Raw genomic sequence first — 27,693 nt, forward strand, 5'->3', positions numbered from 1 at the left:
TCACAAAAAATATTCCCAAAAAATAAACGGCCCACAACCTCCCCAAACAGGGTCGATAGAGTACATAACGAGGTCGTACCGACTTCAAACTCTGGGAACCGAATGAGGGGGCCGCTAGGAGCTATAGATTTTGAATCGGGGTCATTCGGAGTCCCCGGGGCCGTTCGGGGGTCTCTGTACGATAGCCACCTATGAGAGAAATAGGATATGTTGCAGGTGTCAGAGGCTCCCGTACGGCCCGCAGAGGCCACAGATTTCAAATTTCATTCGCCAATTTTCATTTACCTTTTCTAAATACTCAGAAGATGATAGGTTCTCAAGACAAACCCCATTCTGTCGGTTCGACACAACGTCTCGTTCCCTCCATCAGGGAACCGAGGTTACATCCGTAACCAAGACGATTTCCGCTTGTGTTTCCATAGCCACATATTTATGAATGGAGTAGATCAGAAAAGAATCAAGTTGTCTTTACCCTGCATCCCAGTTTTCATCCAGCAGTTTTATAAGGGCTTGTCTTTGCTGTAGTTTGGTGTGAGCTGAGAGGTGGACGGCAGTAAGCAGGGTATGAAACTCTGCACAGTGCTGATCTTCGATGATATACACCCCATCTGCAGGCTTAGACCACACTTTACTCTCCAGTGCCCATGAACTGGATGCCTGAGAAACACAGAGAGAGATTATATAGTTATTCTAGACTCGTGACTGGTGTAGATCACTGAAATGAATAGATGGAAATGACAGTGTTTGGACTGAATGTAAAACCAGCAACAACTATTATAATCTGAGTGAAGCAGGCATACACATCACTTTTCACAATCAAAAGCATATGATGTCAGTCAAATTTATTAATCTATACCAGGGGTCACCAACTAGCGGACTCCGGTCCGAATGCCTTTTGATATAATAAATAAATGAAAGCCTAACACTATTTTCCAATGCAATCAAATTTATAGCAGGCACATCAAGGTCTGCTCAGTAGCAGTTTGGGTCCTACGGCGCCACGGACAGTTAACGTACTTGTAACGAGGAAGGCGTCGGGACGAGAGCCGTGAGGCAACGAGGCGGGGCCGGTGGCGTGAGTGATAGTGGGAATCAGCTGTGCGCACACCGGTCCTGCATGTCTCACGGAGGAGATCGGGAGCATAAGAGGATGAGCGACAGGACTACAGGACCGGGCCCGGACATGTGTTAAGTTTTATTTATGTTTGTGTGGCCGGCAGTCTACCGTGAGGTGGTTGTCAGCCCTTTTACTTCTGTGTTATTGTTTGTTTATTTTGATTAAAGTTTTTGAATGTTTGCCGGTTCCCGCCTCCTTCCTTCCCTACTTTGAACTGTATTACAGTACTGTATGCACACTTTTGCTATGTTCAGACATCGACGTTGTGCAGTGAAGAGAGCCGAGACAGACTCGCTGCACACAGCGCAGACAGATGTAGCTGTCAGTGATTAAAAAACAATGTCCTTCTCAAAAGTTAGAAAAGTTGATGTGAAAACCATGTTTTCCGAGAAGAATGGGTCGAGAGATTTGCATTTATTCTTCCTGCATCAATGTGTATGAGGCTGGCTTGTCTCAATTGCTCGGAGTCTGTTGCGGTTGTCAAAAGTGGAAACCTTAAACGGCATTATGAAACTAGACATAGACACTTTGAAGAAACTTACTCACAGTAGTCTGAGGTAAGGACACGGAAAATATATTAGCTCAAAGCCCAGTAGGAGCGATCTACACGGGTCCTCCCTCACTCACTTACCGCCCAACAACGAGCATATGAATGTTCACTAAGAATACAGTGCATCTTAGGAAAACATAACAAGGTCTTTACTGATGGGGAAATAGTAAAAGAGTGCATGGAGGCTGCATCTGAAACTAAAACAAACCCCCTTTTCAGCTGCAACAGCCCCAAGAAGAACTGAAATGTTTTCAGAGGATGTTCAGTCACAACGTAATGCTGCTATTTGTTAATCTCAGTTCAGCAGAAAACAACACTTTAGTTTTCTTTTAAAGTTGTTAATGATGAAATGAATGTGTTGTTAATGTTGAAATGAATGTATGTTCAAGTGCAGGTTTAGAGATTAGGGCATTTTGCACATTTTCCTTCATTATATTGTTGTCAAACATTGTTATGCCGTCGTATAGATATGAAAAGAGATATATATTTCTTTGGTCTGCCAAAAAACATCAATTCATGTTTTTAGGTATTTAATTGTCCGGACCTCGGCTGGTAAGGAGGGTTCGTTTACTGGACCTCAAGCAATTTTAGTTGAAGACTCCTGATCTATACATTCTTGCTAAAAAATAAGATCACATTTTTTTATTTGAGTAATGCCAATATTAATCAACTTCATTTTTCTTTTATCTTTTCATCTTTTTGATCAACGAATCACTCTCAAAATATGAGTGTACTGAGGCGGCGAGAGGCAGTCACTTTCTAAGCATTGTGACTCTTAACGAGGGTGATGAATAATTCACAATATCATATGAGTAGTATTAACTTGATATCGACAATCATGGTTATGTCAATGCCGGCATACTAAACCAGTTTTATTATTTATACTTATACCAAGTTGTCTTTTCTTATTAAAAACATGATTCATTTTCCTGTATTTTTCTTGGATTTAAATATGTATTTTACTCCAATGCAAACATCTACATTATAACAGTGGTTCTATTCCTTCGTTCCGATCGCCAGAGGCAGTGCTGTAAACACTAGTGGAAAACACCTCACACTCGTGCTTGACCGAGAGTAGAATAACAAGGTTGTCACCTCGTGACTTATGACGTGTCCTGAGCTATAATAACCCCGCAACACGTCATATCTGTCTCTTTCTCATTCTCGCTTGACTGTTGTTGTTTTCGAGTGTGACGATATTTTGTGCAGCTTGCTGGTGAAGAGTTCTTCAGGTTTTTACTCAAGCTGTTTCATCACTGACTACAGATTGTGTATATACCAGAGGCATCTTCGGGGCATCTTTGTTGTGAAGGCTTCAATCTTCTGGCTGCCTGTAAGTTTGAATGCCTTAGTGTTCATACGCACTCGTTTGCCATGGTTGCCTTGGCGTACGAGCGCGCACGTGTTTTTTTTGGCGGGTGAATTCACTACGAGTACAGTTCTTTTTTTCGAGTCTTGGAATTTGGTGAGTAGGGATGGGCGATATTATATCGTTTGCTATATACCGGTAGAAATTCCCCACACGATAGGAATTAGTCTTCCCGCGATATAAACGATAAATTCTAGTTGATGACGTATTATACGGGGGTAGCGGAGGGCTGACGTGAAGCTGAGAAAGAGTTTGTACTAAAAGACGAGCTCTAAATCTCGTTTAGGTTGGCACCCGAGTTAATGTTTAGTTTCACTTTCGTTTTATTTAATTCGTTTGTTAAGTATTCATTGATAGTCATAATACGTTACAACACAACATTTAGTTTGGCTAAAAGTATTTATTTAAACATTCGTTAGATGTTATGCGCGCGTGCGCAAATTGTTTAATATGATTTCTTGCATGTTATATACAGGATGAATGGAGCGTCCCGTGCGCAGCTCGCGCCCACATGTGCTTTCATAGCGACACAGCGTGCACAGCACTGCTGCTTGTTTACATACAGTACAAAATGCGAGTTTGTATTACGTTATTTTAAATATGTTTTTGAGCGTATAAAAGCATTTAATTAGATTTCTTTTATCTGCATTTTTCTGTTCTCTTTCTGTAGCGCGAGTTCTGAGGAGCCTGAGAACCTCTCACGACTGCTGCAGCGGGCAGCACGTGTTGTGGCATAAAGGACACAACGTCTCGTTCCCTCCATCAGGGAACTGAGGTTACATCCGTAACCAAGATGTTCCCTTTCTGTCGGTCTCTCGACGTTGTGTCGAGCCGACAGATGGGGTTCCTATGGAAAACGCCACAACGCTGTGCCCTGTCACAATCTCTAGCGAAGCGACGGTGACTGGCCTGGGCGTGTCAGCCGTGAGCGCTACCGCAAAATTGTAAGAGCTTTTATTGAAAGGTGGGAAGGCCCCTGCCTTTGGCCCTCACAGGCGGCGGCCTTGTTTCTCTAACAGCGAGAAGCCGCCCGGTAACGTAAGGCCACTGTGTAAGCGCTACTTCCTCAAATGGGGGACGCGCTACAGAGACCACTTCCTACCGTAGGGAGTTGTTTAGTGGAGATATCAACATGGTCTCGCCGTTTAGGGGAGAAGTCACGAGAGAAATGTGTGGCTTGAAGAAGTTAACCGCAAGGTGGAGGTCCACCTAGGGAAGGTCATGGGTTACCAAGGTGGGAACCAATAATGAGGATACATCAGTCGGAACCGCCCTGCTGGGGGGTTACAACGTCCGGTAGCACTAGGTCCGGTTAGAGCTATGTTGTGGATAACTCAGTTGGCACCAGGCCTAAGGGGCAGGGCTGCTCTGCCCAGCCCGCCCGCAGGAGGCGCTTGCTTAGTGATGGATGGAATGCCTGTTCTTCACCCAGTGGGGGAAGAAAGGGGGCAAAAAATAGCACGCTGACCCACCTAGGAGGGGTGAAGGTGCTTTCGCAGGCGTACGCCCTACCGGCCGCCGGTCTTACCTGATGCCCTGCAAGACTCGAGCTGATATCGGTTTTACGCGGAGGCTGTAGAACCTCGCGAAGGTGTTGGGCGCAGCCCAACCCGCAGCTCTGCAGATGTCTGCCAGAGAGGCTCCTTGAGCCAGTGCCCACGAGGAGGCTATACTCCGTATGGAGTGAGCTCTCAGTGCCAGTGGGCACAGGTGATCTTAGGACCGGTACGCCGTAGTGACAGCGTCCATGATCCAGTGCGTCAATCTCTGTTTGAGACAGCCCTCCCCTTCTGCTGATTTCCAAAACAGACAAAGAGCTGCTCAGAGCTCCTGCGGCTCTCTGTGCGGTCCAAGTAGAGGCGCAATGTGCTTACTGGACACAACACGGATGGAGATGGGTCTTCCTCCCGGGTGGGGAGCGCCTGTAAGTTCACCACCTGGTGTCTAGGGGGAGTGGTGGGAACTTTGGGCACGTAGCCGGGCCAGGGTCTCAGGATACCGTGAGAATCACCGGGCCCGAGTTCTAGGCAATTTGTGGACACGTAGAATGCTTGTAGGTCCGCTACCCTCTTGAGCGCCATCCGGAGAGCCGTCTTCATCGTGAGGTGAGAAAGAGCGGCATCTCTGAGGGCCTCGAAAGGGGGGCCTCGAGGCCCGCCAGGACCGCATCATGGTCGCAAGTGGGTACGGAGCGCGGGCGAGGCGGTAGCCTTCCCACTCCTCTTAGGAACCAAATGATCAGGTTGTGCTGTCCTAGAGACTTACCAGCAACTGCGTCGTGATGAGTGGCAATGGCGGCTACATACACTTTCAGTGTGGAAGGGGAGAGCTTACTCTCGAGTCTCTGGAAGGACAGCACGTTCCCGATCGAGCAACTCCGCGGGTCTTCGAGAAGAGCACCAGGATGAGAACAGGCACCACTTATAGGCGTATAGCCGCCTAGTGGCCAGGGCCCTAGCATGAGTGATGGTCTTAACCGCCGCAGGGGGTAGGCCACTCAGGATCTCCTCGTCCCGTCCAAGGGCCAGACATGGAGGTTCCAGAGGTCTGGCCTGTGATGCCATAATGTGCCCTTCCCCTGGGAAAGCAGGTCCTTCGTCAGGGGAATCGGCCAAGGGGAGCTGTCGTCAAGAGCATTAGCTCCGAGAACCAAGTCCAGTTGGGCCAGTATGGTAACAGTACTAGTAACACTTGATGCTCCTCTTCCCTGACCTTGCACAGGGTCTGTGCAGTGAGGCTCACTGGGGGGAAGGCGTACTTCCGCTTGTCCCACGGCCAGCTGTGTGCTAGAGCATCCGTGCAGAGGGGGGCCTCGGACAGGGAGTAACCTAGCGGGCAATGGGTGGTGTCCAGGGGGGCGAACAGGTCTTCCTGAGCCCGCCCGAACTGTACCCAAATGAGCTGGACTGCGCGGGGGTGGAGTCGCCACTCTTCGCGAGGCGTCAACTGATGAGAGAGTGCATCGGCTGTCTGGTTCAGGTCGCCTGGGATATGTGTGGCTCGCAGGGATCTGATCACCTGCGGACTCCACAGGAGGAGGCGTCGGGCGAGTCGTGTTAGCTGTTGTAAGCAAACGCCACCCCGGACCAGCACGTGCTTGTCCTGCACGAGAGGTTGTAGGCCCTTCAGTGCAGGTAGCACATCCAACAACTCTAGGCAGTTGATATGCCCGATTAGGCGGTGGGCCCGTCCATCGCCCCGACACTGCGTGCCTATTGCACACGGCACCCCAACCCTGCAGGGAGGCGCCTGTCGTCACTACGACGCGCCTCGTGACCTGCCCGAGAGGGACCCCCGTCCGTAGAAAGGTCACTGAAGACCAAGGGGTTAGGGTGCGTCGGCAGAGAGTCGTAATCACCATACGCCTGCTGCCGGTGTGCCACGCTCTCCAGGGAACTCGGACTCTGTAGCCAGTGTTGGAGCGGTCTCATGTGCATCAACCCGAGGGGTATCACCCCCGCCGAGGATGCCATGTGCCCAGGAGCCTCTGAAATTGTTTCAGGGGGACCGCTGACTGCTTGAAATGTTCCAGGCAGTTCAACACTTACTGAGCGCGCTCTGTAGTCAGTTGCGCTGTAATGGAGACAGAGTTGAGTTCCATACCAAGAAAGAGGATGCTCTGCACAGGGAGAGCTTGCTCTTTTCTCAGTTGACCTGTAGTCCCAATCGATCTAGGTGCCGAAGCACTAGGTCCCTGTGTGTACATAACAGATCTCGCGAGTGTGTCAAAATGAGCCAGTCGTTGAGATAGTTTAGTACCCGCACACCTCTATCCCTGAGGGCGGCTTCCACGATCTTCGTGAAGACTCGTGGGGACAGGGACAGACCGAAAGGGAGGACTCTGTACTGATATGCTCGACCCTCGAAAGCGAACCGTAGGAACGGGCGATGACGCGGGAGAATCGAGACATGAAAGTAAGCGTCCTTCAGGTCGATTGCCATGAACCAATCTTGACATCTGATAGATGCCAGGATGAGCTTCTGCGTGAGCATCCTGAACGGCAGCTTGAGTAGGTGCCTTTTCAGGGTACGCAGATCTAGCAACCCCCGCTTTTTTGGGGATGATGAAACCCGGCTGTAACCCGTTGAACATCTCGGCTAGAGGGACGAGCACGATCGCTTCCTCTCCAGAGGGGTGGCGACCTCGGCCCGAAGCACGGGAGCATCCTTGCCTCTGAGGTTTGAGAGGATGCCCCGAAACTTGGGCGGGCGTCTGGGGAGTTGGGTCGCGTAGCCGAGACGGATTGTATCCTGTAGTCACCGTGACGGTTAGGGAAGCTCTTGTCAGGCTCCCAGGGACCGGGACAGGGAGGCTAGGGTTATGTTCTGCTTCATCGACCTCCCGGGGGGTGGTTCGATGGCTGGCAGTGCGGATTCCTCGCCGTGGGGAAGCCCCCGGAGAGGAGATCGGCTCTGCTGATTTACCTGCCTGGCGATGATGTAGCACACGGCACCGTCGATTGAGAGTGCTGAGGGCTGCTGATTATCCTCGATATTTTAGTTGCCGAACACCGTCATGTAGAGGGTGAGAGCGGCTGTGAAACTCTTAAAAGTGGGCTGTTGGGACGGGGCAGGAACCGTCCCGGATCGACCAACCAGCGATGGAATGGCTGGGGTCGGGCCCGCTGGTATTCTCGATCTCCCTGGGGCCTTCCCATGAGGGCTGCTTCGGCTTCCGCCGCGGCTGCTGATGGGGTGGTGGTCTCTTCTTTGACATCTTCTTCCGGGGGGCTGCCTGAGTAGGGGCGCCGGAGCCGGAGGGCGTCGAAGTGGACCAGGGCTGCTGGGAAGCAGATGGTGCATGAGATCTCGACGGGAGGATATGCTTGATACCCTGTCTGCTTCTTTGCTGTCGAGAACTGCTGCTCGACAGAATTACCGAACAGCCCCCCCTTGCGAGATGGGTGTGTCGAGAAAGCGGACTTTCTCGGCATCACTCATTTGTGCAAGGTTCAGCCAGAGGTGTCTCTCCTGGACCACAAGTGTGGACATCGCCCGACCCAGGGCCCGCGCGGTCACCTTGGTCGCCCGTAGAGCGAGGTCGGTGATGGCGCGGAGTTCTTGCATAAGCGCTGGGTCGGTCTTACCCTCGTGGAGCTCTCTCAACGCCTTGGCCTGATGGACCTGCAGGATGGCCATAGCGTGGAGAGAGGAGGCAGCTTGGCCCGCAGCAGAGTAAGATCTTGACACCAAAGATGCCGAAAAAACCTACATGCTTTGGAGGGGAGTCTAGGTCGAGCCCCTGGGAGACATCGATGTATCTTCTAGCTGCCCCACCATCAAGGGAAGAAACGTCGATGGAACTAGTTTGACGTGCACTCGCCGAAAGGGGGCGTTCCAGGTCGTACTAAGTTCCTCATGCACTTCCGGGAAAACACGGCACTGGGGGCGAGCTTGGAGCTGCGCTCAATCCCGAGGTACCATGTATCCAGCCGCGAGCGTTGGGAGAGGCAGTGCGGTGCAATGCCGGTGGCCCGGGAAATCATGGGTGACATTTCGATGCCCGCTTCTTCCTGGGCTCGACCCCCCGAGGGAGGAAGCTCTGAGGAATCGTCGGAGTCAGATGCCAGTAAGTCACCCTCCTATGCTGCAAGGGACATCTCATCATCACGCACCGTTTCCGAATACGTGGTTGAGGACCAAGACCGAGGAGGTGGCTGACGGATTAGCGCTCACAGTGATCCTCATATCACCCTGGCTGCTCGCCGTAGCGGACGGCAGGGCCGTGGCCACTGCTGTCACGGAACGGGAAGCAGACGAGGTGGTGGCTGAGTCCCGTGGGAACACAGCCACCCGTGACGCAACGTCTGAATCGTCAACCGCCCGCAGTGTGGGCAGGACGTATCCACAAGGGCTGCACCAGCGTGCTGGAAGCAGACATCGTGTCCGTCCCCCTCCTCGATGAGTGTGTTGCACCCACGAGAACAGTGGGACATGCCACGCTGGAGAAATTTGCTCTTTTAGAGAAAAAAACTCAAACACTTCTGGAACTGCCGAGATGCCCAGGGGAAGTCGCTGCAGGAAGGGACAGTTCGCTGCACCACGTCGTAAGATTCCAGCAGTAATTCGGCGTAGAGTTTGAAGTCTCGAAGTCGATCAGTGTGAAGGCTCCAAAGAAAAAAAGGTGAATGAATGCAGCACGCCGTCTCCCTTTTATACCCGGATATCCGGGGGCAGAGTCCAGCATGCAAATTTCATTCGCCAATTTCATTGGCCTTTTCTAAAGAAGTCGGAAGCGATTGGTTCTCAACGACGAACCCCATCTGTCGGCTCGACACAACGTCGAGAGACCGACAGAAAGGGAACTGTGGTTCTATGACTAATTGGAAGACCGCCAGAGTCTCTGGTCACTCGGGATGGCGAGAATGATCTAGAGACAGATATGACGTGTTGCGGGTTTATTATAGCTCAGGACACGTCATAAGTCACGAGGTGACAACTTTGTTATTCGACTCTCGGTCAAGCTCGCGAGCGTGAGGGGTTTTCCACTAGTGCTTACAGCACTGCCTCTGGCGGTCTTCCACTTAGTCATAGAACCACAGTTACGGCAACTAACGTTATTTGAGTGAAACATTTCTGTTTAAAAACTAAACTATATCATAGCAAATACCAGTTCGTCGCTGTCGGGCGGAAACCTCCTATGTCCAAATTTGGTCAATTTCATATTTTTTCACAAATCGATGCTATTGGTCAGTCCCCATGTGGGTCTGTTATTTTTACAAATTATTAACCAATCTAAAGTGTTGAAAATAGCTTGAGAGCAAATCTCTTAACTCCATTGGACACTTCAGCTGTCTGAGAAGTCTCGTAACTCCACCTCTTCTTCACTCCGCGGGAGCTTCTCGGCATTATGTCTCCTGATTGAACGTTTTTTAGACAATAACGAGTGAAAATAGTTAGGTTAGATACATTTGAGTAGGTCTGTTTTGTTAAAAATCGATAGCTGTAATGCTTCGATGCAGAAGGAAGTCTGTGAGCCACGAAAGTAAGTTTGCAAGCAGATTCGGCTAATTTCCGCCTATTAGACAGCCTAGTCAGCTCATCGTTTTTTTTATTACATCACTTATAGTTCTTAAACCTTTAAAATAGAGTTTAGGAAGATGTATGTAACCACAGTCGTTAGCTTTGGTTAACAACTGAAGCCTTTTCTCTTGTCAAGAGGCTCAACGCGACCGCCGACTTTATTTGCGTGCAGATTAATTTCCGCCTATATTAGACAGCCTGTTCAACGTTTTATTTTGGTATTGCATCACTCATAGCTCTAACGTTTAAAATAGAGTTTAGGAAGATGTATGTAACCACAATCATTAGCTTCCATTAGTTTTTAAACCTCGTCTCTTGTCAAAAGGCTCAACGCTGCTGGCAGCAACGACGTCTGTGCCCGTACCATTCTTATCAATGACAGCGTAATCTCGTATCTCCCTGCTCCCAAGTTATAAACCTTGTATCTCCGAGTAAACATGGTTTTGGGGAAATGTTGTGTTAATGTTGGTACACAACAGTACTGTATATGATAGCAATATAAGGTATAATACCAACTTTAACGATACAATGTTTAATAACTCTAAAATATATGTAGTTTTTTTAACTTCCTGAAAAATAATGGTTTTGGAGATACAAGGATTCCGCCCGACAGCGACGAGTTGAAAACAGCATATTATCAAAAGGCTGATTGGCTTTATTATATCTGCCCAATGCCTAAAAACAGAGAACAAATTAAACAGACATGTTCGTACAATAACAAATTGGTTTGGCTAGAAAAACGTGAGCTGTAGATTTTTCAGTATTGTTCTTCACATGAACTTTAAAGCATTCAGAAATGGATGTGTGTTATGCTGAACAGTTAGGGCAGGGCTACTGTCTGACACTTTACGTTTACATTCAATTTGGTCAGTGTTTTCTCGGTTTCCCTTTACATAACTTGCATCTGGAATGCATTGGCTGATCTCATTTTGAAGGAAACTGAACATCCTACAGTTTTAAACACTAAAATTATGAGAGATGATGCCATACAGTAAATGACACAGGTGGATGTTTAAATACAAGATACGGAGAAACTTTGCAGCTAACTGGATGTTGTAAAAATGGAGATTTGACACTTTTACTTTATTAAATGGCTTATTAAATAGAGAACTTTGCTATTGGTTGAAAAAGAGGGTGCCTCTGATGTCATCAGTGTTCCGGTGTCAAGATCATGTTTTGTTTTGTTTAAAGTAGAGGTTTCTTTCTACTTTTACACAAATGTAATATAAATCTTAGGGGTCCACCGAATGTGTCTGTTAAGTTTCACCTCAAAATACACCGCAGATCTTTTATTATACCATGCCCTAATAGCCCAGTTTTGCATGTGAGGAGAAACGCGCTGTTTTGGTGTGCATCTCTTTAAGTGCAAATAAGCTACTAGTCTCCGCCCCCTTTTCACAGAAAACTCAGCCAGGGCTGTGAGCCTGTGCTTCCATCGACAAAAGAACGGTCACATAAAGTGAATGAGAAATGCTGTTTCCGTCTTTAAACACCAAACACATTGTTTTCTAAAAGCGAACAGACTCCTAACAAAGGCGTCATTTTATCTACATGCGAAATTACACATGACAAACCGGTCGCGTGTTTACAAACCATACATACTGCTTTCTATAAGTGAAGATACTCAAGACAAACGCATCGCGTTTTCTCTAAGTGAAAGTAACGTTACACAGGACAATCCCGTTGCGTGTTTACAAGCCACACACATTGCTTTCTTTGCGTGAACGGACAAACGTTTCACAATGACGTTTTACTTACTTTTAAGTTGCCACAGGTCCCTGATGTCTTACTTAAAAAATAACGGTACTTACAATGTCTTTATTTGCAGCTTTGCCTCGTTCTGTCTGGTGGATTTACATTGAAAACAAAATAAATCCATTGCTCTCCTGTCAGGCTGGGAACAGTGTTCTGTGTTGCTCTGTGCAGCCAACAACACAACACTTAGCATGCTTTGCTTACTTTTGCCATGGTGTCGGAACTAATTCACATATGTCGCTTGCGAAAACAAAAATGGCGGCAGCGCCATGGGTGGACACGCTCAGATAAAGGGGCGGTAATATTATAATAAGAACAACTACCTATGTCAGAAAGCGAGCGAAATCCGAACGGCTCGTTTTCTCACAGGCTTGCAGAGATAGGCTCACGTAAACAAAGTTACTGGATTGTCATTTTTCACGTTTTCTGAGTTGGTAGATGCACCAGACACTACAGACATTACAGCACTTAAACATTAAAAAAGTCAGATTTTCATGAAATGTCCCCTTTAATTGTTCTTCATATGAACTTTAAAGCATTCAGAAATGGATGTGTGTGTTATGCAATACTATCTACCCCTCCCCTCTGACCCAAACGTTCTGGCAACAATGTTGCACATAACAAAAGCAAACACTGACATGTTTCATTCGTTTGGCTCCCGATGACACACAGGATTTTTCAGTCTACTGTATGTGACATACACAGACACAGAGTAATCCTCCTGCATGCACTGCAAGTCATGAGGCTTCTGGTGAATTCTGTTACTCTAATGCAAGGATAGTCTCAAGTCAAACCATCTTACCAGTTCAGAAATCTTGAAGGTCCTCTTCTCCTTCCTGAAGATAAGAAGGTCTCTCACTCCCAGATTGCTGAAGAGCTCTCTCCACCCGTCCACATCTCTGTATGCCCACAGATAGCAGGGGTGCAGTAAGACCCAGTCCAGACCTGGGGAAGGAAAATAATTGTTTGAGTCCGAAACGGCACCAAACTTCGGTTCTGTGGATACTGGAATGCTGGGCCAGGGTTTGCATTCCATGTTCAATCCATCCTGTTGTTTAAGTCCCAGTGTTCCCCATTTTGTGCTTTCCTAAGTCTCTACAAAAGCCATCTAGTTCTGCTGTTGCATTATGGGGAAATTAAATTACTTGGGACAAGCATAAACTTGAACTTTTTCCATTGTCTTTCTATTGCAAACTTGAACACACCCTAAAAGCTTTAAAGTCGGCATGAAACAAAAGTAGCAATTGTTTTTTTCTTCCATATCATGACGTATATCCGAGTGAAACACTTTTCTACATGAGAAAAACATGTAGGGGGCGACTTGATTTCGTTTATCGAGTACTGATTGGATCGTTAAAAGTTGGGTTTTGCCAACAAAATGGAGTCAGATTTGTAATCCAGATTGCAATCTATCAGTCATTGCAGCCCCGCCCTCGCGTCAATCTTCATGACCAGAAGTGAAGAGAGGTCGTTTCGAGGGGAGGGAGGAGGTTAACGTTTTTGATTAAAGATTCCAAGGGCAAATCTTTTTTTTAATTTAAATTACAAATGTTGATATTTTATATGTTGATAGTTTATTGAGAAACTAATTATTTTTATTCTAGAATAATTTCTCCTATTCCAGGTAAATGACAAATAAGCCTAACTCAGATTGATCATTGTCATTTACCCTTGTGTGGTGTTATGTTGTTGCTCAGCCAATGTTCGCAGGCCTAGTAGACCCAAAACATATTATTCGATTTTAAAATCAATACAGTCATAAAAACTTATGTAAAATACAGACGTTTACTTTATCCCAATTACAAGCACCACAGACAACATATGTGACCCTGGACCACAAAACCAGTCGCACGGGTATATTTGTAGCAATAGCCAACAATTTTTTTATTTTATGCCCAAAATCATTAGGATATTAAGTAAAGATCATGTTCCATGAAGATATTTTGTAAATTTACTACTGAATATATAAAAATTAAATTGCGAACAGAAATGGCTGGAAACACGCCAACAAACATCGCTCGGTGCTACCCGCTCTTTGGGAAGTACTCACTCAAGTTTAGTATCTATGTAAAGCTTAGAATTTAATCTACTCTCCACAACGTCATTACAGCTGTAAGCCAATAGATAGAGAGTGTTAAAACAAACCTGTTTCTTCTTATCAAAGGCCTGCTACAGCGCCTCTGATGGACAACTTTAAAGGCGATTTTCTCAATATTTTGCACCCTTAGATTCCAGATATTCAAATAGTTGTATCTCGGCCAAATATTATCCTAACAAACCATACATCAATGGAAAGCTTAATAATTTATTCAGCTTTCAGATGATATATAAATCTCAATTTAAAAACACTGACCCTTATGACGGGTTTTGTGGTCCAGGGTCCCATATTAATTCATTTTTTTTGTACATTTATACATTCATATTTTTGATTTAGCTCTGTTACATCACATTTATGAAAAGATATGCTTTTTTAATGTACTAAAAAGAATATATGGATGAAAAACTTCTCGGTTACGGATGTAACCTCAGTTCTCTGATGGAGGGAACGAGACGTTGTGTCGAACCGACAGATGGGGTTCGTCCCTGAGAACCAATCGCTTTCGACTACTTAGAAAAGGCCAATGACAATTGAAGAATGAAATTTGCATGCCGGACTCCGCCCTCGGAAATCCGGGTATAAAAGGGAGACGGCGTGCTTTATTCATTCACCTTTGTTCTGAGGAGCCTGAGACCTCTCACGACTGCTGCAGTGGACAGCACGTGTTGTGGCAAGGAGGACACAACGTCTCGTTCCCTCCATCAGGGAACTGAGGTCACATCCGTAACCGAGACGTTCCCTTTCTGTCGGTCTCTCGACATTGTGTCGAACCGACAGATGGGGTTCCTATGGAAAACGCCATAACACTGTGCCCTGTCGGCCTCACAGGCGGTGGCCTTGTTTCTCTAACAGCGAGAAGCCGCCCGGAACCGTAAGGCCACTGGGTAAGCGCTACTTCCTCAAGTGGGGGATGCGCTACAGAGACCACTTCCTACCACAGGGAGGAGTTAGTGGAGATACCAACATGGTCTCACCGATGTGGGAGAACTCAAGGGAAGAAAGTGGGGACTGAAGAAGTAAACCGCGAGGTGGAGGTCCACCTAGGGGGGTCATGGGTTACCAAGGTGGGAACCAGCATGAGGACACATCAGACGGAACCACCCTACTGGGGGGTTGCAACGTCTGGTAGCACTAGGTCCGGTTAGAGCTATGTTGCGAATAACTCCAGAGACACCCGGCCTAAGGGGCAGAAGGTGCTTGCTTAGTGATGGATGGAGTGCCTGTTCTTCGCCCAGTGGGGAAAGAAGGGAGGCTGAATCGGTATGCTGACCCACTATAGGAACCAATATAGGCGTACACCCTACCGGTTGCCGGTCCTACATGTTGCCATGCAGGACGCGGGCTGACACCGGCTCTACACGGAGGTTGTAGAACCTCGCGAAGGTGTTGGGTGTAGCCCAACCCGCAGCTCTGCAGATGTCTGCGACCACTCAGGATCTCCTCGTCCCGTCCAGGGGCCAGACATGGAGGTTCCAGAGGTCTGGCCTGGGATGCCATAACGTGCCCTTCCCCTGGGAAAGCAGGTCCTTCGTCAGGGGAATCGGCCAGGGGGGAGCTGTCGTCAAGAGCATTAGCTCTGAGAACCAAGTCCGGTTGGGCCAGTGTGGCGCAACGAGTAACACTTGATGCTCCTCTTCCCTGACCTTGCACAGGGTCTGTGCAATGAGGCTCACTGGGGGGAAGGCGTACTTCCACTTGTCCCACGGCCAGCTGTGTGCTAGAGCATCCGTGCCGAGGGGGGCCTCGGACGGGGAGTACCAAAGTGGGCAATGGGTGGTTTCGAGGGAGGCGAACAGGTCTACCTGGGCCTGGCCGAACTGCACCCAAATGAGCTGGACTGCGCGGGGGTGGAGTCGCCACTATCCGCGCGGCATCGACTGACGAGAGAGCGCATCGGCTGTCTGGTTCAGGTCGCCTGGGATATACGTGGCACGCAGGGAGCGGGTCACCTGCTGACTCCACCGGAGGAGGCGTCGGGCGAGTCGTGTTAATTGCAGTGAGCGAACGCCACCCTGACGATTGATATTCGCTACTGCCGTAGTGCTGTCCGACCGGACCAGCACATGCTTGCCCTGCATGAGAGGTTGTAGCCTCTTCAGTGCGAGTAGCACTGTCCACAACTCTAGGCAATTTATATGCCAGCGCAGGCGGGGTCCCGTCCAAAGCCCCGACACTGCGTGCCCGTTGCACACTGCACCCCAACCCTGCAGGGAGGCGTCCGTTGTCACCACGACATGCCTCGTCACCTGCCCCAGGGGAACCCCTGTCCGAAGGAAGGTCATTGAAGACCAAGGGGTTAGGGTGCGTCGGCAGAGAGGCGTAATCACCATCCGCCTGCTGCCGGTGTGCCACGCTCTCCAGGGAACTCGACTATGAAGCCAGTGTTGGAGCGGTCTCATGTGCATCAACCCGAGGGGTATCACCGTCGCCGAGGATTCCATGTGTCCCAGGAGCCTCTGAAATAGTTTCAGGGGAACCGCTGACTGCTTGAAATGTTCCAGGCAGTTCAACACCGACTGGGCGCGTGCTGAGGACAGTCGCGCTGTCATGGTGACAGAGTTGAGTTCCATACCAAGATAGAGGATGCTCTGCACAGGGGAGAGCTTGCTCTTCTCTCAGTTGACCTGTAGCCCCAGTCGATCTAGGTGCCGGAGCGCCAGGTCCCTGTGTGTACACAACAGATCTCGCGAGTGTGCCAAGTTAAGCCAGTCGTCGAGATAGTTGAGTACCCGCACACCTCAGGGAGAGAGGGCGGCTTCCACGATCTTTGTGAAGACTCGTGGGGACAGAGACAGACCGAAGGGGAGGACTCTGTACTGATATGCCTGACCCTCAAAAGCGAACTGTAGGAACGGGCGATGACGAGGGAGAATCGAGACATGAAAGTAAGCGTCCTTTAGGTCGATTGCCATGAACCAATCCTGACATCTGACAGACGTTAGGATGCGCTTCTGCGTGAGCATCCTGAACGGCAGCTTGTGCAGGTGCCTGTTCAGGGTACGCAGATCTAGGATGGGGCGCAGTCCCCCGCCTTTTTGGGGGACGATGAAGTAGGGGCTGTAAAACCCCTTGGACATCTCGGCTAAGGGGACGGACACGATCGCACCCTTCGCCAGAATGGTGGCGACCTCGCCCCGTAGTACGGGAGCATCCCGGCCTCTGACAGAGGTGGTTAGGATGCCCCAAAACTTGGGCGGGATCTGGCGAATTGGATCGCGTAGCCGAGACGGATCGTTCTCTTCAGCCACCGTGACGGTGTGGGAAGCTCGAGCCAAGCTCCCAGGGACCGCGACAGGGGGACTAAGGGTACGATCTGCTTCATCTACCCCCCGGGGGGTGGTTCGATGGCTGGCAGTGCGGGTCTCTTGCCGGGGGCAGGCCCCCGGGAAGAAGACTGGCTCTGCTGGTTTGCCTGCCTGGCGATGCAGCTCCACGCACCGTCGATTTGAGAGTGCTGAGGGCTGCAATGTACATTCGATGTTGCGCCTCGCCAACGCAACGTCGAGTGGCCGCACACCTTCTGACAGAGGGTGAGAGCGGCTGTGAAAAACACCCAGGGAGATTGGAAACTCTTTTAGTGAAAAAGTGGGTGCTAGACCCCCGTAGGGTGGACGGATCGACCGTCCAGCGATGGTATGGCTGGGATCGGGCCCGATGGTGTCAACCTCCCTGGGGACTTCACGTCAGGGTCGCTTCTTCCTCGAAGGTTGCTGATGGGGTGGTGGTCTCCCCTTCGATGTCCTCTTGTACCCCGCCTGGGTAGGGAGCGCCGGGACCGGAGCTGGCTTCGAAGAGGGCCGGGGCTGCTGGGGAGCAGAGGCCGCACGGGATCTCGAAGGCCTGTGGGCGGCAGAGTCCCGGCGGGGTAGGATATGGCTGATCGCCTCCGTCTGCTTCTTCACTGTCGAGAACTGCTGAGCGAAGTCCTCGACAGAGTCACCAAACAGCCCACCCTGCGCAATGGGCGCGTCGAGAAAGCGGACTTTCTCGGCGTCGCTCATCTGCACAAGATTAAGCCAGAGGTGCCTCTCCTGGACCACCATAGTGGACATCGCCCGACCCAGGGCCCGCGCGGTCACCTTGGTCGCCCGTAGAGTGAGTTCGGTGGCGGTGCGGAGTTCCTGCGTTAACCCTGGGTCGGTCTTACCCTCGTGGATCTCTTTCAACGCCTTGGCCTGGTGGACCTGCAGGATGGCCATGGCGTGGAGAGAGGAGGCAGCTTGGCCCGCAGCAGCGTAGGCCAAGATGGTCTCCATGACCATCTGCCCGCAGTGCGGGCAAGATGAGTCCACGAAGGCTGCCTCAGCGTGCTGGACACCCAAACACTTGAGACAGACATCGTGACTGTCCCCCTCCTCGATGAGGACACCGCACCCACGAGAACAGCGGGACATGCCACGCTGGAGAAATTTGCTCTTTTAGACGGTGAGGCACCGTCTGCTGCTCGAACACCTCTGGAACCGCCGAGACGCCCAGGAGAAGTCGCTGCAGGAAGGGACAGTCCGCTGCACCACGTCGTAGAACCGGCAATGTAGAGATTTTTGCTAAGTAGCAAGAGTTGATTTTCATCAGCGAAGGCTCCGAAGAACAATAAGGTGAATGAATGAAGCACGCCGTCTCCCTTTTATACCTGGATTTCCGGGGGCGGAGTCTGGCATGCAAATTTCATTCGCCAATTGTCATTGGCGTTTTCTAAGTAGTCGGAAGCGATTGGTTCTCAGGGACGAACCCCATCTGTCGGTTCGATACAATGTTGAGAGACCGACAGAAAGGGAACATCCATATCTTGAATAACAAACAATAACTTGATGCATACATTGTTATACATTTTTGTATTTACAGGCCAGACAATTTCTTAACCAATTGCATGAATTTGGGGTGGGACTACCTAGTTGGCTGTACAATGAATAGGGTCGGGTATCATTTTAATTTGATCGATTCCGATTCTGCTTATCGATTGCCAGTTTCGATTCCACAGTTGAAGTAAAACATTTAGATATCTGTATGGTTATTTAGCCTGCTTATTGACTGGTTTGCCAAAAGCACTGTTTTGTGTATATATACACATAGCAACCATGTTTTGTCTGATTTATTACAAATTTGTGGTTCCTGTGTGTTACTGCAAATACTTTAGTTAAACTATGCTTACTATAGCAAAATATGATTCATTTTCATGAGGTCTTTTATTGCGATATCAGCAGATCACACATTTCTTAAAATATGCACACAGGAATTAATAAGAGGAATTGAAATTTAATTGCAAGTATCCGATTCCTATTCTTTTTGATTCCGATCCGATTCCTAACCTTTCGATTCCGATTCCGAATTGGAATTGATTTTCGAATCCCAACCCTAAAAGCTTTCTTGTAGCTCAGTGGTTAGAGCATGGCGCTAGCAACGCCATGGTCATCATGGGTTCAAATCGAGGGATTGCTCATACTCAGAAACAAATGTATAATATAATGCAATGTAAGTCATTTTGGATAGAAAGCATCTGCCAAATGTAAAAATGAAATATGTTATGTCATTGATTATATTGTTTTGCAATTTTGTAGTTATGCAATAGTAGTACAAAAAATGTTGTCATAAGGCATGCAAGAACCAATAAGATTTGGACTTGTCGACCGTATTGCTTCTGTATTTGATATGAGTGGTAATAGGTTTACCAGGGAGCTTGTTGGGAAGGTCAATGTTTCCATATTCTTTAGAAAACTGGATCTTGCTCTCGGAGGGGCAGAGGAAGCCCCTGTTGGTCAACACAGGGATGGCTGTGCTGAGGGTCCTGTAATCCTGATCCTGAGAGTGTAGTTTGATAAAAACCAGGTAGCTGACGATAATGTCCTTGGGCCTTTTCTAGAGCGAGAGAGGATTAAATAAGTATGCCAGACAAATGTATAATAGATGACAGCGCATAATGCATTACACACGCTTGGTGCATGACCCCGAATGGTCACACGTTCATCTAAAAAAAACTCTTATTCCATCTAGGCTGCATTTCACTTGAAGTAACATCAAAATGAGGACAAAGCTACAAGAATGATCCAAAACTTTAACATTCTGTTATCACTGATTCACCCTCATGTTACTCATACTTGTATATGACTTCTGTGAAACACAAAAGAAGATATTATGAATAATGTCTCAGTGGTCAATGGGGAACAATGTTGTTTGGTTACAAACATTCTTCAAAATATCTTCTTTTGTGTTCTGCAGAAGTCATACAGGCTTGCAATGACATGAGGGTGAGTAAATGATGAAGAAATGTTAATTTTTGGGAGAACTAAGTCCTCAGGGTTTTTCCTGCATAGAAAAATTGGAGTCGGCTGCCTCCGTCAAATTTTGTGCCGCCTCAGGCGCACTGCGTGTATTCTGTCAACAGACTGTCATTTGTAACTGCAGTAGCGGCATTAGGCCGCAAAGGAGGCACTGTTTCGTTATAAGCCAATCAGAGCGACTCCAAAGTTGAAACTTTTCAGTCACAAGAGAATATAAAAGATCAGTGAATCATTCAAAGCTCAGTAAACCACAAGAGAACGCAGGATGTGGATGAGCTTTGCTCATTTAGTAAGACTAGTGAATTTAGTTGGATAATTGTCATTTTCATGTAATTTTTATGTTTCAATATGTAAAGTGTTTGGTTAAGCCACTTAAAAGTACGGTAGGCCTACACGTGCGTGTGCACGGGTTACTCCAAAAAGGGTCTTCCTCGACTAAGCTTTGGACAAAGGTCAAACAGAAGATTTAATAGAGGGTCTAACCTCCCAGGACTTGCTCCTAAGCACAGGGAAGATATGCTTGTGTAGAACCTCCTGGGGCTCAAGTTCATGGACGTTGAGTCTTCGGAGCAGCTCCCGCACCTGCGAGTTTCCCAGTTCATCCAGACACACCAGCAGCTGAGGCTCCACAATACTCAAATCCTGGTACAGAGCCTTCAAATCTACAAGGTCAAATAAACACAGGAAACCGTAGTGCACCAGTAAATGAGTGATGCCAGCTGAGACTGTTCAAGCTAAAATCCTGATGTTTAAAGGGGTACTTCACCCAAAAATGAAAATTCTGTCATCATTTACTCACCCTCAGATTGTTCCAAACCTGTATAAATTTCTTTGTTCTGCTGAACACATAGGAAGATATCTGGAAGATTGTCAAATCTCACCCCCATTGACTCCCATAGTATTTATTTTCCCTACTATGGCAGTAAATGGGCGAGAGTTTGTATATAGGTTTGGAACAATTTAAGAGTGAGTAAATGACGACAGAATTTTCATTTTTGGGTATCCCTTTAATTCATCACTTCCCTGCTTTTAGCTGATTATATCTGACACAGAGAGTAAGCCTTGCCTTTTTCATTCAACTAGAATTCAGAGTGTCACCACTTTGGCTACAAAGAACAAATCCGTTACGACTTTTCTGACAGCAGCACAAGAAAATCAAATCTTTATATAAGGTTAGAATAAAGCTTCAGGTCGGTCTGAAGGATTATTCCAAAGTTAAGATTTCTCATCTGTCATCTGGGTTTCATTCATAAAACCCATAGACTGTATAAAAACATGGACATAGTGTCCATGATGTCAGCCGTAGGTTTGTGAAGAGCATTTTTTAAGCCTAAAGTGGGTGGAGCCGGCCGTTGCAAACTTGGCAGGGCATAAGTCCAGTATAATCGAAAACGGGCAAAAAGGTGGGACGTGGGTGAGCTGAGATGCCTGGTTGGTGAAACCACCTGTTACTCAAGTGGCCACGCCCTTAATAATGCAGAATTTTAAGGCATAATATAATTTAAACCAGTGCTCGAATTGAAGGGGGCTGGGGGGAATCCGGGACCCCTCATAAGGCATTAGGGACCCCCCATAAGAAGTAAAAAATACACTTAGGGGGGTCCCTCAGATATTTTTATTTGAGTAAAAATGATAATGACAAATGTGATTAAATTCATGCAATGGATATGGTAAATTTCGTGAATTCATTATTTACAATAATTTATATTAAGTTTGTTTATGGGCTAGTTGTCATGTCTCTTGCAATTTTAAACGCCCCGCCCCACGTCTAAAGACCGCTAAGCGCAGGACATCATTGACATGAATGCTTGATCGGCGTCGCTCCGGTGAAGCTAACTTCAGCTAAAAAATGGAGAACAATAAACCTCCACTCGCAGTCGAGAAGAGGAAGCTTCTACTTTTTCGAGGGGTAATTTTCTCTCTCTATATATCTTTCCACTATATTTATCAACTCCATGTCGAGGCTTTTGTATTCCTTGCGTAAATTATTATTAGGCCTGGTTCTGGGGTGCTAGAGATCTCAATGAAGATAAGTGACAGCTTTTTAGTCATTATAAAGGCAGTGCTAGTTGTGCGGTTTCTGTGCTATATATAATCTATTCAGAATTGTATAAAACTTGTTTTTCATGCTGCGAAAACCAACGGCCACATACACGCTGCAAAGTTTCGTGAATTACATCGGCATATTAATGCGGGATTCTCTTGAAAGACATATTGATAGCCATAGTTAGTTCCTGAATAAAGCCGAATAAAGCTGAATAAAACTTTTTGACTGAAATGGTTGAATAGTCTGCTGACTGACTCATAACAGTCCCTTGCCGCCACCTACTGGACGTAACTATGTAAACTGCACTGAAATCGTTGAAAAATTCCCACAACACTAACACACAGACTGACAGCCGGTCTTGTCACAATTTATATTTTTAATATCTAATAAACTAGTTTCTTGCATTTAAACAAGTCTTTTAAAACAAACATTATTATCACAAAGTGTCAATCATCCAGTTATTTTTAGGGAAAATAGTAAATACGACATTGGTAAATAATGCTAGAATTATTCTGTTGGACGTACACTGCTGTTCAAAAGTCCTTTCTGTTCACCAAGCCTGCATTGATTTGATCCAAAATACAGTAAAAGAAGCCCGTTCTTTTATGTAAAATAGTATATAATTATGCATATTATGATCAAATATATTGTGTATTTTGTATAAATTGTATATTGCGAGACTAACCCCCACCAAAAAAAAAAATCTTATGATGGAGACCCGCCATAAGACTTGACTCAATTCGAGCACTGATTTAAACACAGGAGTTATAAAAAAACCTCACCCCCTCACAGTTATCATGAAGGGCAAAATGAGCTATATAGACCAAAATAATTGTTTGTACCAGGCTGTAAACATGTTTTTTTCTGCTGTAAAGTTGCCCATTTTAACATGGGGGTCAATGAGATTCTGCTCTGTTTTGGAGCATGTCTCTAGTGGCCAGTCAATGATTTCAGTTTAAGTCACTTCTGTGTTGGTTTCACGAGAGCGACTCGAAGGTTGCCGTTTGATAAAACCTTGTTCTCTCTTTTGTACTTCAGTGACACAATCACTGACTCTCTTGTGTGAGTCACAACATTGATGATTCAGTAATAAGGAGATGGAGAGCATTCATTTTTCAGACAGGTCTACAGAAGTCTGCACGTGAGGCCTGTAACCCATGTGAGAAAATTCTGACTATTCATGAGGGTGAGTTGCATTAATGAATTACCTGTTTGAGCTTGCGTCACATCACTGAGAGGGAAAAAAACTCCCTCCGAACTTAAAGAAACCACAGTCCCGTTGGCCAGAGGGATCATGGGAACATCTTTGAGAGACTGGAGAAGGGTGTCCATATTGCCATACTCCATATCCAATGCACGGAAGTTACACACTAACAGTTTGGCAAGCTTCTTCAGGTCTTCTTCTGAAAAGAGAATAGAGTATATAATGAGCGATTAAGAAACAACAGGTGATTAGATTTAGATCTATTTTTAATTTAGAAATACGGGATTTGGTTTAGAACAGTTGCATTCTGGCACTACAGGATAACATTCAGTAAACATAGGCAGTAAACAAGGCAATAAGCAAACCTCTTAAGTGGCACCGCCCTTTTTGAGCCTACACACGAAAATGCAGTGTTGCAACAAAAATGCTTGTAACTCATGAATTTTTTGGAGTACAGACCTAAGGTTGGTCTCATTTGAAAGAAAACAAATTGCAGATTTTATTTCAAAAGAAAAATCACAAAAAAAAGTTATTTTAGTTTAAGTTGGTTGCTATGAGAATATATAAAAATGTTATGTTTTTCTTTTATAAAAAAAATACATCAACATTTTTTGTATCAGCCAAAAAATGAAATATGTTATAGTCCCAAGTCTCACCAAGATTTGTGTCAAGTTTGATCTTGTTATAATAAAAACTGACCATTTTGTGGGTCTTTTTGCTGCTCTACCACTAAAAACCACTAAGGGGCCACCTAGGTTTGCCAATGCTTGGTTTGACGTCATAAAAATATATATATATTTTTTTCACTTTTTATATTTTTCAATAAACAGACACAATGAAAAAATACAAATGGACAGCGACTTGTGAACAAAATGAAAACAAAAACACATATTATACACAAATATACATATGAAACTATATTTTTGATGCACACTAATTTATGAATCAATTCTTATTTATGAATGAATTACTCTTCCTACTTAACTGATTTTGTAAAACACTGATCAAATATGTATTCTAGAGTCTTAGACCTTTCCAAAGATATAATGTTTGTCATGATAAGATAAGAATTTACATGCAAAATAATGAAGTAAATGTAGGTGTCCTGCTGGCGGGACAGTGGCAGTAAGCACAATACAGTATAATTTTTTTTCATGCACACTCGTAATTTATGGACAAATAACTCTTCGTACATTAATAATTCTAAAAACTTTGATGAAATATGTATTCTAGAGTCTTACACCTTTCCAAAGATATAATGTTTGTCATGGTAAGATAAGAATTCACATGCAAAATATTGAAGTTGGCTTCCTGGATATCCATTTTTTGATGCAGTCTTTTCATTTTTGAATAAATGAGTATTGCTACATAAATTATTCTATAAAACAGTGATGAAATATGTATTCTAGAGTCTTAGTCCTTTCCAAAGATATAATGTTTGTCATGATAAGATAAGAATGTACATGCAAAATATTGAAGTAAATGTAGGTGTCCCGCTAGCGGGACAGTGACTGTAAGCACAATATAATTTATGGGCTCTCATAATTTATGAACAAATTACTCTTCGTACATAAATAATTCTAAAACACATTGATGAAATATGTATTCTAGAGTCTTATACCTTTCCAAAGATATAATGTTTGTCATGATAAGATAAGAATTCACATGCAAAATATTGAAGTTGGCCTCCAGGATATCCATTTTTTTGATGCAGTCTTGTGATATATGAATAAATTACTCTTCCTACATAAATTATTCTATAAAATACTGATGAAATATGTATTCTAGAGTCTTAGACCTTTCCAAAGATATAATGTTTGTCATTATAAGATAATAATTTACATGCAAAATATTGAAGTTGGCCTCCTGGATATTCATTTTTTGATGCATACTTTTGTCATTTATGAATGAATTACTCTTTCTACATAAATGATTCTATGAAACAGTGATGAAATATGTATTCTGGAGTCTCAGACCATTCCAAAGATATAATGTTTGTCATGATAAGATACGAATTCACATCCAAAATATTGAAGTAGGCCTCCTGAATATTATTTTTTTGATGTACACTCTTGTCATTTATGAATGAACTACTTTTCGTACATAAATTATTCTATAAAACAGTGATGAAATATATATTCTAGAGTCTTAGACCTTTCCAACGATATATAGTTATCATGACAAGATAAGAGTTTACTTGCAAAATATTGGAGAAAATCAAGGTGTCCCCCTGGCGGGACAGTGACAGTAAGCACGATATTTTTTTTATGCACACTCTCGTAATTTATTAATCAATTACTCTTCCTACACACATTATTCTATAAAATGGTGATGAAATATGTATTCTAGAGACGTAGACCTTTCCAACGATATAAGGTTTGTCACAATAAGTTAAGAATTCACATGCCAAATCTTGAAGTAAATCAGCTGTCCCGTGTACGGGACGGTGCCAGTTAACTTAAAGGGGAAAAATTCTGTAATCATTTGCTCACCCTCTTGTCATTTCAAAACCTGTATAACTTTCTTTCGCAGAACACAAAAGATGATCATTTGAAGAATGTTGGTAACCGAACCATAGAGGTACCCATTAACTTACATTGGTTTTGTGTCCATAATAGAAGTGAATGGCTACCGCCATTGTTCGGTTACCAACATTCTTCAAAATATCTTCATTTGTGCTCTGCAAAAGAAAACGTCATACTGGTTTGAAATTACAAGAGGGTGATTAAACGATGACAACATTTTAATTTCTGGGTCAACTATCCCTTTAACAACTTAATTCCCATTCTCCCATCTGTATCAAATCGTATAGTTCTGATAAAGCTCTTAGCTACAAATATGAGTGTAGTACTCCAACTGGCACATCATACCGCATTTTATTTCAACAACCAATTCAATACAGTGCAAAAGAAATGTAGTCTACTCTGTACCTGATTTAAGATGACCATGTTGTACTAGATCTTTGGCCATTGCGCAGGTGACTGTTATGATTTCTGTGGTTCTGAGGTGATGGACGCCCAGCGCAGTGAGGAGAGAGCCTGAAAGACTTGACTGTAGTGCAGGATGCAGGTATGAGAGACTCAGTGATCTACACAGATCCTCTCCTCCAATGACATCCTGAATCAAGCGATCGTGACACATGGCTAGCTGAGACGGCTGTTTGAATTCAACTCTGCCCTCTGTTAAGAGAATCATACCATTATGTATCTGCAGCATTCATTCATTATGTCAAAAAACATACAAATGCAAATACTTAAATTCAAGGGGATTTTATTAGAAGGGTCATTCAGGATCTTTAATGGGGTATATGCACACAGAGCTATGAAGTATGTCAGCTAAAATCTCAGCCAGCTCTGTTACATCTGGCACACGTAGCGTCCATAGGAAACAATGGCGTTTTTTCAGTAGGTCGCTTCAAAATGCACATAGGGTTACAGCCAACGACGTGAGTCAAATTATCCAAACACTATGTCATACATTGACAATCAAAAAGGAGAAGCGCTTCAGGCTATCCGTTTCAAGCTACATTCACAAATTTGGGAAAAGCCAATATATTTTGTATATTCCCTTTACCAGTTTTAGCAGCAATTTACCAGTAAGTAGTAAGGTTCTTGTAAACAGTAAAGTGTAGAAGCCATGTGTTTGTTGGATTTATTACCATTTGTATTACCATAATTTAACTACAAACATAAACTATAGCTAGTATAATGAAACTATGGTATGTTTAGTTGCTGTGGTTTTACTAAAGATTATTAATTGGTGTCGTGATTCTGCCTCGTCGTGTCATGTCTTTCTTGATCTTGTGGTAGAATCACGGCAGGATCCCTTGTTATGTGTGGAGAGAGTCATTTTGACCCTGTCGGCCTTCGATACTCTCTCCGGTCCTTGTCTGTGTTCCCGCCCTTTTGTATCTCTCGTTATTGGTTGTTTATTAGTTCATGCCCCACACCTGTTCCCCTTTGATTTGTCCCTCTATTTAATGCCCCTGTGTTCTCTGTCTGGTGTCGGATCATTGTACTGTTATGTTGCACTGTGTCGTGTGGGTGAGTTCTGGTCATGTTAGTTAGTCTAGTTTATTGTGTCCCTATGTGATGTGTTATTAGTTTAGTCTTGTCAGTTTAGTTAGTCTTGTTCTTGTTCCTCTGTTTTGTTGTTTACCCCCACGTGGGTCTTTGTTTTGTATTTTGTCTTTGTTATTAAATGTCATGTTAACCCCTTAACCGCTGTCTGCATTTGGGTCCACTCTCCTTGTCTC

At 45.5% G+C, this 27,693-nt stretch overlaps 1 protein-coding gene across 1 annotated transcript in view; it reads right to left on the reverse strand.

Annotated features, from left to right (window-relative positions):
• LOC130569018 (uncharacterized) overlaps window positions 1-27,693 on the reverse strand; it is a 99,149-nt gene that overhangs the window by 12,782 nt on the left and 58,674 nt on the right. Inside the window, exons 25-30 of the mRNA XM_057358349.1 lie at window positions 26,369-26,617; window positions 23,443-23,637; window positions 20,671-20,849; window positions 19,579-19,765; window positions 12,617-12,759; window positions 473-657 (exon numbers count right to left, since the gene is read on the reverse strand). Of these exons, the coding sequence (XP_057214332.1) occupies window positions 473-657; window positions 12,617-12,759; window positions 19,579-19,765; window positions 20,671-20,849; window positions 23,443-23,637; window positions 26,369-26,617 (1,138 nt within the window). The remainder of the gene's footprint in view (window positions 1-472; window positions 658-12,616; window positions 12,760-19,578; window positions 19,766-20,670; window positions 20,850-23,442; window positions 23,638-26,368; window positions 26,618-27,693) is intronic.

This window comes from Triplophysa rosa, linkage group LG18 (assembly GCF_024868665.1).
Source record: "Triplophysa rosa linkage group LG18, Trosa_1v2, whole genome shotgun sequence".
In the NCBI taxonomy this organism is placed as follows: domain Eukaryota; kingdom Metazoa; phylum Chordata; class Actinopteri; order Cypriniformes; family Nemacheilidae; genus Triplophysa; species Triplophysa rosa.